The 13,453-nt window shown below is 37.6% G+C and overlaps 1 protein-coding gene across 2 annotated transcripts in view; it reads right to left on the bottom strand.

The window, feature by feature from the left end:
• Window positions 1–13,453, bottom strand: part of FAM185A (family with sequence similarity 185 member A) — a 60,356-nt gene that overhangs the window by 22,501 nt on the left and 24,402 nt on the right. For both annotated transcript variants that reach the window (XM_055114784.2, XM_055114785.2), the window contains one exon: window positions 9,459–9,554. In XM_055114784.2, coding sequence (XP_054970759.1) covers window positions 9,459–9,554 — 96 coding nt within the window. The remainder of the gene's footprint in view (window positions 1–9,458; window positions 9,555–13,453) is intronic.

Raw genomic sequence — 13,453 nt, 5'->3', positions numbered from 1 at the left:
ATGTGCACAACGTGCAGGTTAGTTACATATGTATACATGTGCCATGTTGGTGTGCTGCACCCATTAACTTGTCATTTAACATTAGGTATATCTCCTAATGCTATCCCTCCCCACTGCCCTGACCCCACAACAGGCCCCGGTGTGTGATGTTCCCCTTCCTGTGTCCATGTGTTCTCATTGTTCAATTCCCACCTATGAGTGAGAACATGCGGTGTTTGGTTTTTTGTCCTTGCAATAGTTTGCTGAGAATGATGGTTTCCAGCTTCATCCATGTCCCTACGAAGGACATGAACTCATCCTTTTTTATGGCTGCATAGTATCCCATGGTGTATATGTGCCACATTTTCTTAATCCAGTCTGTCATTGTTGGACATTTGGGTTGGTTCCAAGTCTTTGCTATGGTGAATAGTGCCACAATAAACATACGTGTGCATGTCTTTATAGCAGCATGATTTATAATCCTTTGGGTATACACCCAGTAATGGGATTGCTGGGTCAAATGGTATTTCTAGTTCAAGATCCCTGAGGAATCGCTACACTGACTTCCACAATGGTTGAATTAGCTTACAGTCCACCCAACAGTGTAAAAGTGTTCCTATTTCTCCACATCCTCTCCAGCACCTGTTGTTTCCTGACTTTTTAATGATCGCCATTCTAACTGGTGTGAGATGGTATCTCATTGTGGTTTTGATTTGCATTTCTCTGATGGCCAGTGATGATGAGCATTTTTTCATGTGTTTTTTGGCTGCATAAATGTCTTCTTTTGAGAAGTGTCTGTTCATATCCTTTGTCCACTTTTTGATGGGGCTGTTTGTTTTTTTCTTGTAAATTTGTTTGAGTTCATTGTACATTCTGGATATGAGCCCTTTGTCAGATGAGTAGATTGCAAAAAATTTCTCCCATTCTGTAAGTTGCCTGTTCACTCTGATGGTAGTTTCTTTTGCTGTGCAGAAACTCTTTAGTTTAATTAGATCCCATTTGTCAATTTTGGCTTTTGTTGCCATTGCTTTTGGTGTTTTAGACATGAAGTCCTTGCCCATGCCTATGTCCTGAATGGTATTGCCTAGGTCTTCTTCTAGGGATTTTATGGTTTTAGGTCTAACGTTTAAGTCTTTAATCCATCTTGAATTAATTTTTGTATAAGGTGTAGTAAGGAAGGGATCCAGTTTCAGCTTTCTACATATGGCTAGCCAGTTTTCCCAGCACCATTTATTAAATAGGGAATCCTTTCCCCATTGCCTGTTTTTGTCAGGTTTGTCAAAGATCAGATGGTTGTAGATACGCAGCATTATTTCTGAGGGCTCTGTTCTGTTCCATTGGTCTGTATCTCTGTTTTGGTACCAGTACCATGCTGTTTTGGTTACTGTAGCCTTGTAGTATAGTTTGAAGTCAGGTAGCGTGATGCCTCCAGCTTTGTTCTTTTGGCTTAGGATTGACTTGGCGATGCGGGCTCTTTTTTGGTTCCATATGAACTTTAAAGTAGTTTTTTCCAATTCTGTGAAGAAAGTCATTGGTAGCTTGATGGGGATGGCATTGAATCTATAAATTACCTTGGGCAGTATGGCCATTTTCACGATATTGATTCTTCCTACCCATGAGCATGGAATGTTCTTCCATTTGTTTGTATCCTCTTTTATTTCATTGAGCAGTGGTTTGTAGTTCTCCTTGAAAAGGTCCTTCACGTCCCTTGTAAGTTGAATTCCTAGGTATTTTATTCTCTTTGAAGCAATTGTAAATGGGAGTTCACTCATGATTTAGCTCTCTGTCTGTTATTCGTGTATAAGAATGCTTGTGATTTTTGCACATTGATTTTGTATCCTGAGACTTTGCTGAAGTTGCCTATCAGCTTAAGGAGATTTTGGGCTGAGACGATGGGGTTTTCTAGATATACAATCATGTCATCTGCAAACAGGGACAATTTGACTTCCTCTATTCCTAATTGAATACCCTTTATTTCTTTCTCTTGCCTGATTGCCCTGGCCAGAACTTCCAACACTATGTTGAATAGGAGTGGTGAGAGAGGGCATCCCTGTCTTGTGCCAGTTTTCAAGGGGAATGCTTCCAGTTTTTGCCCATTCAGTATGATATTGGCTGTGGGTTTGTCGTAGATAGCTCTTATTATTTTGAGATACGTCCCATCAATACCTAATTTATTGAGAGTTTTTAGAATGAAGCGTTGTTGAATTTTGTCAAGGCCTTTTCTGCATCTATTGAGATAATCATATGGTTTTTGTCATTGGTTCTGTTTATATGCTGGATTATGTTTATTGATTTGCATATGTTGAACCAGCCTTGCATCCCAGGGATGAAGCCCACTTGATCATGGTGGATAAACTTCTTGATGTGCTGCTGGATTCAGTTTGCCAATATTTTATTGAGGATTTTTGCATCGATGTTCATCAGGAATATTGGTCTAAAATTCTCTTTTTTTGTGTGTGTGTGCCAGGCTTTGGTATCAGGATGATGCTGGCCTCATAAAATGAGTTAGGAAGGATTCCTTCTTTTTCTATTGATTGGAATAGTTTCAGAAGGAATGGTACCAGCTCCTCCTTGTACCTCTGGTAGACTTCGGCTGTGAATCTATCTGGTCCTGGACTTTTTTTGGTTGGTAAGCTATTAATTATTGCCTCAATTTCAGAGCCTGTTATTGGTCTATTCAGAGATTCAACTTCTTCCTGGTTTAGTCTTGGGAGGGTGTATGTGTCCAGGAATTTATCCATTTCTTCTAGATTTTCTAGTTTATTTCCGTAGAGGTGTTTATAGTATTCTCTGATGGTAGTTTGTATTTCTGTGGGATCGGTGATGATATCCCCTTTGTCATTTTTTATTGCGTCTATTTGATTCTTCTCTCTTTTCTTCTTAATTAGTCTTGCTAGCGGTCTATCAATTTTGTTGATCTTTTCAAAAAACCAGCTCCTGCATGCATTGATTTTTTGAAGGGTTTTTTGTGTCTCTATTTCCTTCAGTTCTGCTCTGATCTTAGTTATTTCTTGCCTTCTGCTAGCTTTTGAATGTGTTTGCTCTTGCTTCCCTAGTTCTTTTAATTGTGATGTTAGGGTGTCAATTTTAGATCTTTCCTGCTTTCTCTTGTGGGCATTTAGTGCTATAAATTTCCCTCTACACACTGCTTTGACATACCAGAGCATACCAGAGATTCTCGTATCTTTGACATACCAGAGATTCTGGTATGTTGTGTCTTTGTTTTCACTGGTTTCAAAGAACATCTTTATTTCTGCCTTCATTTCGTTATGTACCCAGTAGTCATTCAGGAGCAGGTTGTTCAGTTGCCATGTAGTTGAGTGGTTTTGAGTGAGTTTCTTAATCCTGAGTTCTAGTTTCATTGCACTGTGGTCTGAGAGACAGTTTGTTATAATTTCTGTTCTTTTACATTTCCTGAGGAGTGCTTTACTTCCAACTAAGTGGTCAATTTTGGAATAAGTGCAGTGTGGTGCTGAGAAGAATGTATATTCTGTTGATTTGGGGTGGAGAGTTCTGTAGATGTCTGTTAGGTCTGCTTGGTGCAGAGCTGAGTTCAATTCCTGGATATCCTTGTTAACTTTCTGTCTCGTTGATCTGTCTAATGCTGACAGTAGGGTGTTAAAGTCTCCCGTTATTATTGTGTGGGAGTTTAAGTCTCTTTGTAGGTCTCTAAGGACTTGCTTTATGAATCTGGGTGCTCCTGTATTGGGTGCATATATATTTAGGATAGTTAGCTCTTCTTGGTGAATTGATCCCTTTACCAATATATAGTGGCCTTCTTTGTCTCTTTTTGATCTCTGTTGGTTTAAAGTCTGTTTTATCAGAGACTAGGATCGCAACCCCTGCCTTTTTTTGTTTTCTATTTGCTTGGTAGATCTTCCTCCATCCTTTATTTTGAGCCTATGTGTGTCTCTGCACGTGAGATGGGTTTCCTGAATGCAGCACACTGATGGGTCTTGAGTCTTTATCCAATTTGCCAGTCTGTGTCTTTTAATTGGAGCATTTAGCCCATTTACATTTAAGGTTAATATTGTTATGTGTGAATTTGATCCTGTCATTATGATGTTAGCTGGTTATTTTGCTCATTAGTTGATGCAGTTTCTTCCTAGCCTCGATGGTCTTCAGAATTTGGCATGTTTTTGCAGTGGCTGGTACCAGTTGTTCCTTTCCATGTTTAGTGCTTCCTTCAGGAGCTGTTTTAGGGGCAGCCTGTTGGTGACAAAATCTCTCAGCAGTTGCTTGTCTGTAAATGATTTTATTTCTCCTTCACTTATGAAGCTTAGTTTGGCTGGATATGAAATTCTGGGTTGAAAATTCTTTTCTTTAAGAACGTTGAATATTGGCCCCCACTCACTTCTGGCTTGTAGAGTTTCTGCTGAGAGATCTGCTGTTAGTCTGATGGGCTTCCCTTTGTGGGTAACCCGACCTTTCTCTCTGGCTGCCCTTAGCATTTTTTCCTTCATTTCAACTTTGGTGAATCTGACAATTATGTGTCTTGGAGTTGCTCTTCTCGAGGAGTATCTTTGTGGCATTCTCTGTATTTCCTGAATCTGAATGTTGGCCTGCCTTGCTAGACTGGGGAAGTTCTCCTGGATAATATCCTGCAGAGTGTTTTCCAACTTGGTTCCATTCTCCCCATCACTTTCAGGTACACCAATCAGATGTAGATTTGGTCTTTTCACATAGTCCCATATTTCTTGGAGGTTTTGTTCATTTCTTTTTATTCTTTTTTCTCTAAACTTCTCGCTTCATTTCATTCATTTCGTCTTCCATCACTGATACCCTTTCTTCCAGTTGATCGAATCAGCTACTCAGGCTTGTGCATTCGTCACATAGTTCTCATGCCTTGGTTTTCAGCTCCATCAGGTCCTTTAGGGACTTCTCTGCATTGATTATTCTAGTTAGCCATTCATCTAATTTTTTTTCAAGGTTTTTAACTTCTTTGCCATGGGTTCAAACTTCCTCCTTTAGCTCAGAGTAGTTTGATTGTCTGAAGCCTTCTCTCAACTCATCAAAGTCATTCTCCATCCAGCTTTGTTCCGTTACTGGTGAGGAGCCGCGTTCCTCTAGAGGAGGAGAGGCGCTCTGATTTTGAGAGTTTCCAGTTTTTCTGCTCTGTTTTTTTCCCCATCTTTGCGGTTTTATCTACCTTTGGTCTTTGATGATGGTGACGTACAGATGGGGCTTTTGTGTGGATGTCCTTTCTGTTTGTTAGTTTTCCTTCTAACAGTCAGGACCCTCAGCTGCAGGTCTGTTGGAGTTTGCTGGAGGTCTACTCCAGACCGTTTGCCTGGGTATCAGCAGCAGAGGCTGCAGAACAGCGGATATTGGTGAACAGCAGATGTTGCTGCCTGATCATTACTCTGGAAGTTTTGTCTCAGAGGAGTACCTGGCCGTGTGAGGTGTCAGTCTGCCCGTACTGGGGGATACCTCCCAGTTAGGCTACTCAGGGGTCAGGGACCCACTTGAGGCAGTCTGTCCATTCTCAGATGTCCAGCTGCATGCTGGGAGAACCTTTACTCTCTTCAAGCCTGTCAGACAGGCACATTTAAGTTTGCAGAGCTTTCTGCTGCCTTTTGTTTGGCTGTGCCCTGCCCCCAGATGTGGAGTCTACAGAGGCAGGCAGCCCTCCTTGAGCTGCGGTGGGCTCCACCCAGTTCGAGCTTCATGGCCACTTTGTTTACCTACTCAAGTCTCGGCAATGGTGTACGCCCCTCCCCTAGCCTCGCTGTTGCCTTGCAGTTTGATCTCAGACTGCTGTGCTAGCAATGAGCGAGGCTCCATGGGCATAGGACCCACAGAGCCAGGCGTGGCATATAATCTCCTGGTGTGCCGTTTGCTAAGACCATTGGAAATAAGCAGTATTAGGGTGGGAGTGACCCGATTTTCCAGGTGCCGTCTGTCACCCCCTTTCTTTGACTAGGAAAGGGTATTCCCTGACCCCTTGCGCTTCCCGGGTGAGGCGATGCCTCGCCCTGCTTCAGCTCACGCTCGGTGCGCTGCGCCCACTGTCCTGCACCCACTTTCCGACACTCCCCAGTGAGATGAACCTGGTACCTCAGTGGGAAATGGAAAAATCACCTGTCTTCTGCGTCACTCACGCTGGCAGCTGTAGACTGGAGCTGTTCGTATTTGGCATCTTGGCTCCACCCCAAAGCCCATGCTTTTAACCACCATGGTATTTCACACACTCCTACCTCATCGTAGTACAGGACTTGTGACCTCATTATTATAACACAACTAGAACACTGAGCTCTTGTGCTTTCAGATGTGCCTTGTGTGTAACAAAAAATAACAATAGAAAAGAATTATTTGAATTCCAACTCACTAATGTTTCTTTTGAGTAGATTACAGGCTTTTGGATACCTAAGGTAAGACACTCAACCTGTATTTCCATACAACCTGGCTGTAATTCAACCTTCTAAAGGAGTAAATCAGGAAAAGTACTCTGTTAGGTATGGAATCATTTTTCGAATTATGTGGGTTGCAGTGTAAATTCACCAACACACTCCTATTTCAGAAGTTTTTCTTCCTGTTTTTCATTAAATAAAGTAGGTAAAAGGCCCCTGCCATAAAGCATTAACCCCACCTCTGTGGACAAAGATGGTCAGGATGGGGTTTAGAATGCATTTACTTATGGGTCGTGGTTTTCCTTGCAATCTGGCTAACATCAGCTTAAGCTTCCTTAAGTAATTTCGTGGTCTTCCTAACTGGAGCTAGAAGTTTGAGATAAGCATGACAAACTGTTCTATTCTAAAAAAAAATTAGGGAACAATGCATATTACTACAACTAGTTTATATTATTAAGAAATAAATTGCAGCCAGGCACAGTGGCTTGTGGCTGTAATCCCAGTACTTTGGGAGGCCAAGGTAGGTGGATTGCTTGAGCTCAAGAGTTCGAGACCAGCCTGGACAACATGGTGAAACCCTGTTTCTACCTCCCCCAGCGCAAAAAAAAGAAAAAAAAAAAAAAAAAAGCTGGGTGTGGTGGTGCACAACTGTAGTCTCATCTACCTGGAAGGCTGACCTCCCAAGCTTAGGCGATCCTGATGAGGCTGCACTGAGCCATGATCTTGCTGCTGCACTCCAGCCTGGGTGACAGAGTGATACCCTGTCTCAAAAACAAAAACAAAAAACCAAATTGCTTTCCAGGGTTCAAATGTAAACTACAGACAGGAGATTCCCATAACAACATATGAGGGCTTTAGGAAAAAACAAAACAAAAACAACCCTGGAAGATTTCAGGATAAATAGAAGACACGTTTTTCTACCAAACATACTTTCAAAAGTAGAAAATCATGGATTTAAAAAACTTTTTTGTAGGGCTTGATATGTCTAAATGTATCAAGTTTCAAGTGTGCTAACTTTATGAACACTTGTCTCTGTTCTTAAATGCATAACACGATCTTAAATTTTTCAGATCTTTGGAAATGTTAAGCAATGCAAAGATTTCTACCCTATCTCCCTCCACATCTTTAAAAGCCAAAAACCACCTACCAAAACTCCATTACTGTTTGTGAATGAAGAATTTTCATGACTTGAAAACCTTCCTAATGTCCCATCTTTAACACTAACTTTTTTAGAAAGGAGGGCTCTTGTTGTGTTCTTTAACCTCTTTTCACATCATAAACTTCTTCATGGTTGACATCAGTACTATCCTCTTAAAAATTCAAATGTGAACTAACAGCATCATTTATTGAAGGCATATTATGTTAAAATTAGTGATTTTCTCAAGGACAAAATGTTAAGTGGAAAAGTCAGTACTCAGATTCAGGTGTGACTCCCAGACCCAAGCATAGCCTGGAATGAATTAAGAAGGTCACCATATTAATTTTCATAAGGTGAAAGAAAACAAGCATTATATATTTTTCCACATCAGAAAATGTTGAAGACCTAAGAGACTCCAGTGGCTGGCTCTGAACCCTACAGCAAGACAGTGGCAGAGTTGGAATGGATTCCAGATGTCTTTGCTAATGATTAAGAAAGAGTTACTGAATAACTTTCCATTACTCTTAAAAAGTTACTCTTCCCAAGTGTATTGAGAATTCAGAGATCTGAAGTAAGACAGAAATCTTTGTTTTTAGTTGTCTTTAAGCTTTTGCCAGTAACATGGTCCCAGTAGAAGAAAACATAAAACTGTAATCCTAATCAAATTTTGCAACATCAAATACTATTTCAATAGTTTCAAATACTATTCCAATATTGTTCCAGCAATATTCCAAATAATACTAAGAAATATTTTAAATGAATAAAGTCTAACAATCTTCAAAAGTTTTATAGTTTTCTGTTTGTTTTATTTTGCCTACTGTGCAAAACATTAAATTATTTGTATGTAACAGCTGCTTATTCAAAACTTTGTTCTTACTCTGTTACTAGTTATATTAACAATATATCCCTCTTCTCTTTGGATCTTTGTAATAATGGAGTACAGTTATATGACTTACATGCCATTTATAATTTTCCCTGAAGAGTATTACCTGAAGCTCTTAGATTTAGTGAGGACATAAGTTTATCCTATTTTAAAGGGAGAAAATATGATATTGAGAAGTCACACCGGTGTATCAGCAATAACTGAGGTTTCAGACCTCTGTGTTTTGCAGTTTTGACACTGACAAATTCTAGAGATGGATTAACAAAAACTATTACATCAATATGGTAAAGCAACTACTAATAGCAGGAACAATCAGTCTCTGTGAGGAAATATTTTCCTTGTTAAACATCTTGCCAACATGCAAGAGCTGCTAGACTATTTAAAAATTTTTTTTATACAGAGCTACAGTTCTTAACTTTCTGCAGCCAAGCCACTTCAGCCCCTATGGCCAACCTACTTCACCCAAGCCACTTGTCAACACATATGTGTACATCCATGTGTGCAGAAGAACAGACAAATTCATATTTAGCTTTCAGATGAAAAGTATACCATTTTAAATGAAAGAGTTGGACTCAGAATAAGTTGTGTCAGAAGTTAAATGATAGAGACATATCATAAGTCTTGATACTTCAAGAGACTAAGTAATCACTTTAGATGACCTTTCTGTGTGATACCTTTATTTAAGGATCACACTTTGAAAACTGTTACTCTACACTGATTGCCTGAGAAGTTCCTTTTACAGGCTGGCAGAGAAGCTTCCAAAAGAGTGTATGGCAGCGTTTTTCCTTCAAAGATTATTCTATTTCAGAATAGAATAAACTGAAAAATCCACAGAGTAACATTTAAAAATTCCATAATAACAGTCAAAATATTACATTTTTGTTTGTACTACAAAGGGAAAGATAGTCTGCATGGCCATCTATCCCAAAAGTTGTAAAGATCACTGGTCTAGAAAGCCAGCAGACCAGTGCCTTTAAATTAGGTTCTATCAGAAGATATTTTCTTGAAATCACTATGTCAGTACAGATAATTTGACCATCTGTTTCCTGAGTGTTACATAAACCTTCCTTACATCATATGTCAAAATAAAACATTCCAGTTCACTAACCTTTATGGGATTTCAATTTCACTTTCCCCAGTTGGCTGACATAAACATCTATGGCACCCTGATTAGTTGAGGCTTTTAGACATCCAGAAGACGAATCTAGGAAGAAGAAAAAACCATAAGTAAAATAATTCTTACTTGATAAATGGAATTACAAACTTGAAATAAAAGGCTCTGCTTTAGCATTAGGATAAGGGGCTAAGAATCTTGCAAGGTTTAGTATTTTCCTCATAACAATGCCATTGTTTGCACTTAAACGTAAATAGTATCAGAAACCTAGAAATCTATTAAACAACTAATTTAAAAATCTTTATCTATATTAACCTGAATAACTTATCTCTAAACATTTACTCTAAAACTTAATGAGTCGGAAGGAGAGTCTGCAAGTAATGGTTCCTTTGACCACTAAGCATCATTGATATATTTAGTTTTTTATCATTTTGATACATTTAGTAAACTTTCAATAATTACCAAAGAATTCTACCTCATGTATAGTCACATACAAGCAGTAGCAAGGCTGACAAAAATCAAAACCTCTCATAATTTCTCCTTGTAGCAAATTTGCTGATACTAAGAAGTGCTCCTAATAGTAAAAGATTACTCTACATAAAGTTGTCACATTTCTTTTTTTCTTTCTTTTTTTTTTTTTAGAGACAGGGTCTTGCTATGTTGTCCAGGCTGGTCTCTGACTCCTGGGATCAAGCGATACTCCTGGGATTACAGGCACAAACCACTGTTCCTGGCTTGCTGCATTTCTTTAAGGGGCAGAAGGGCAGGGTAGAATAATTTGAAGAATAGCTTGTTTATATCTAATACTTCTTTTCAAGTTTCTGGAATTGAACAGGTATCTTTAAGTGAGGATAAGAAAATAATAATTAAGGTAACCCTGATTTGTCATTCAAATTTCCCTGTGTCGTCGATGACCCCACTTTTGAATCAGCCAGTATCTCAAGTTCAAGGGAAAACAGTCAAAATAAGGAAGTAAGGAAATGAACTTGAAGAGTTAGTGCTAAGTGGTTTTTCCTTCTCTTTCTCCCATGGCAATTGAATCTTTAATTTAATATTCTATCTGACTGCCTGGAGAAAGCCAAAGCATATTCTTTTTAGAGAGGCCTCTTAAAAAGCATATTTTATCAGGAGGTTTTATTACTTCAAAGTGGAAACAAAGTAGGGAGTGTGGTGAAAACTATGCCAAAAATTATACTGTTCACAAAACAGAGAGAGAAAACATTTGTGTGTGTGTGTGTGTGTGTGTGTATATATATATATAGATAGATAGATATAGATATAGGAGCCAACATTTTTCTTTTAAAAAAATGTTAACTGACTTCAAACAAAGACAGTAAATTTGGAATAAACTGTTTAAAATCTGGCTCCAAGATCATTTATAATAATTTATTTCCAATCTATACTGGAAAATGCCCTTTATCAGACTCAATTTATTTAGTTTTCAAGTGTCAAAAGTTAACACTGACGTTGGGAAATGAAACCACTAGAGATAAATGACACAGAATAGCTGGACAAAATGAACATTTCACGCTTACGTACCAACAGAAACTCCTTTTTAAACCTCTTACCGCATCCTAAAAGAAGCCAAGTAAAAATTACATTATGCTAAAAAAAAGAAAAGTGTAATACACAAGGTGTGTATTATTCCAGTTTGAACAAAGTAAAATAGCTGAAACATTAGTGTGATTTCTCGCTTTCTCAAGGAGGGAAAAAAAACACACAGAATTTTTATGTGGCTCATAAATAATACTTTCATTTATTTTTCCTTCCAAATGAGAAATAAATGACAGCTAAATAATTATATCCTAGGCCACAAAGTAATTATATCCTCGTGTTATCTGTATTGATCTCTAATGATGGCTCATCCCTTGGAGGCTGTTAAAAAATAAAAAAATGAAAACGCAAGATGTTTTCAAGAAAGAAGGCAAAGGTGATATTTTAAAACCATGCAGCAAAACAAGCCCTCCTATTTTTTTTGTTTAACACAAATTATCAGAACTAAAATTAATTATCAAGAGTAAAATTAAGGCTTCATCCACAGAATTTCATTCTTTTGGAGTTTACATAATGGAGAAATTCTATGGATCTGGGAGAAAGTCCTGTAGATCTAATGTATAGCACAGTGACTGTAATTAACAATACTGTACTGTAAACTTGATATTTGCTAAGAGAGTAAATCTTAAACATTTTCATCATACACATAAAATGGTAATGAGGTGAAGTGACAGATATGTTAACTAAACAGACTGTGGAAATTATTTCACAGTATATATGTATATCAAATCATATTGCATGTATACCTTAAATATATACGGTTTTGTCAATTATGTCTCAATAAAGTCAGCAAAAGCAAAAAAAAGAAAAAAAACAAAACACACCACAAAAGAAACCAAAATAAATCTACATTGTAACGTGATTAGCTCAGTGCTTGGCACATGGGCACTGAGTAAATGATAGATATTTTAAAGAAAGGGCCAGGTGTGGTTGCTTATGCCTGTAATTCCAGCACTTTAGGAGGCTGAGGCAGGAGAACTGCTTGAAGCCAGGCATTTGATACCAGTATGGGTAAGAAAGTGAGACCTTGTCTCTATTTTTTAAAATAATAAACAAGTAAATAATGTTAAAAGAAAAATCAGTCAGTATAGTTGGTCATATTAATAAAAGAAAAATGATCATTTCAATAAATTCAGGAAATGTGTTTGACAAAATTCAACACTCATTCACGATCAAAGAAAGTAAAAAGAGAAACTTTTAAGCAAACAAGGAATAAAAGATTACTCTCCCAATCTGATAAAAGGCATCTGTTAAAAATCTATAGCTAACATCACACTTAATGCATTCCCCCTAATATTGGGGACAAGGATAGGGATCAAGTGCAAGGAATCACACTCTCATCACTACATTCAACATTATACTGAAGTTCATAGCTAGTCTGATAAGGCAAGAAAAAGAAAAGTAATAAAGATAGGAGGGAAAGAGGTAAAACTGTATTTGCAGTTGAAAATGTCTGCTCAGCTAGAAAAGGATTCTGGATTTGAGAAAACCACTATTAGAATAAATTTAGCAAGGTCACAAGATACAAGGTCCATTTATAAAAATCATTTGTATTTACATATATCAGCAGTAGACAATTAGAAGCAAAGTCTTAAAAACTGTCTCATTTATAACAGTGTTAAAAACACAAATGAATTTAACAAAAAAATGTGCCAGACCTCTACATTGAAACTTACAAAGCAATGCTGAGAAAAATTAAAGAAGACCTAAATAAATGGAGAGAGCTACCTACCATGTTCATTAATTGGAAGATACAATGTGATTCAGTGCAATCCCAAACATAATCAAAACTGTATTTTTTGGTAGAAACTGACTGGAAAATCAAAGGACCTATTATATCCAAAGTAATCCTTAAAAGGAACAAATTTGGAAGACTTCAACTACCTGATTTACAGACTTACCAAAGTTACAGTAATCATGGTATTGTGGCACTGGCATAAGGCTCACCAAATAAATCAATGAATTAGGAACAAGAGATCAGACATTGAGCCACACTTATATAGTCATTTGATTTTAGACAAGGATGCTAAAGTAATCCATCAGAGAAAGGAAGTTTTTTCAACAAATGATGATATAAAAAAATTTTAAAACTGACAATAATAAATGTTGATGAGGATGTGGAGCAACTCAAATTCTCATACATTGTTGATGAGAGTATAAAGTGGAACTTTGGGAAAAGGTCTGGTAGTTTATCATAAAGTTAAACATAGAACCTACCTAGTCAACTCAGCAATGCCATACCTACGTATTTACCCAAGAGGAAAAATATATATACATCCATAAAATGACTTACATTAATATATTCATAGCAGCTTTATTTACAGTTGCCAAAAAATTAGAAATAGCCCAGGTGTCCATCAACAGTAGAATGAACAAATTAAGCCTTCTAATAGCTTGCTTTCACTTCTGAACCCTTCTGGTACATTATGAAATAA

The sequence above is a fragment of the Pan paniscus genome, chromosome 6 (genome assembly GCF_029289425.2).
Source record: "Pan paniscus chromosome 6, NHGRI_mPanPan1-v2.0_pri, whole genome shotgun sequence".
Classification (NCBI taxonomy): domain Eukaryota; kingdom Metazoa; phylum Chordata; class Mammalia; order Primates; family Hominidae; genus Pan; species Pan paniscus.
Note: the sequence above shows the minus strand (reverse complement) of the source record. Positions and strands in the feature narration are given on the sequence as shown.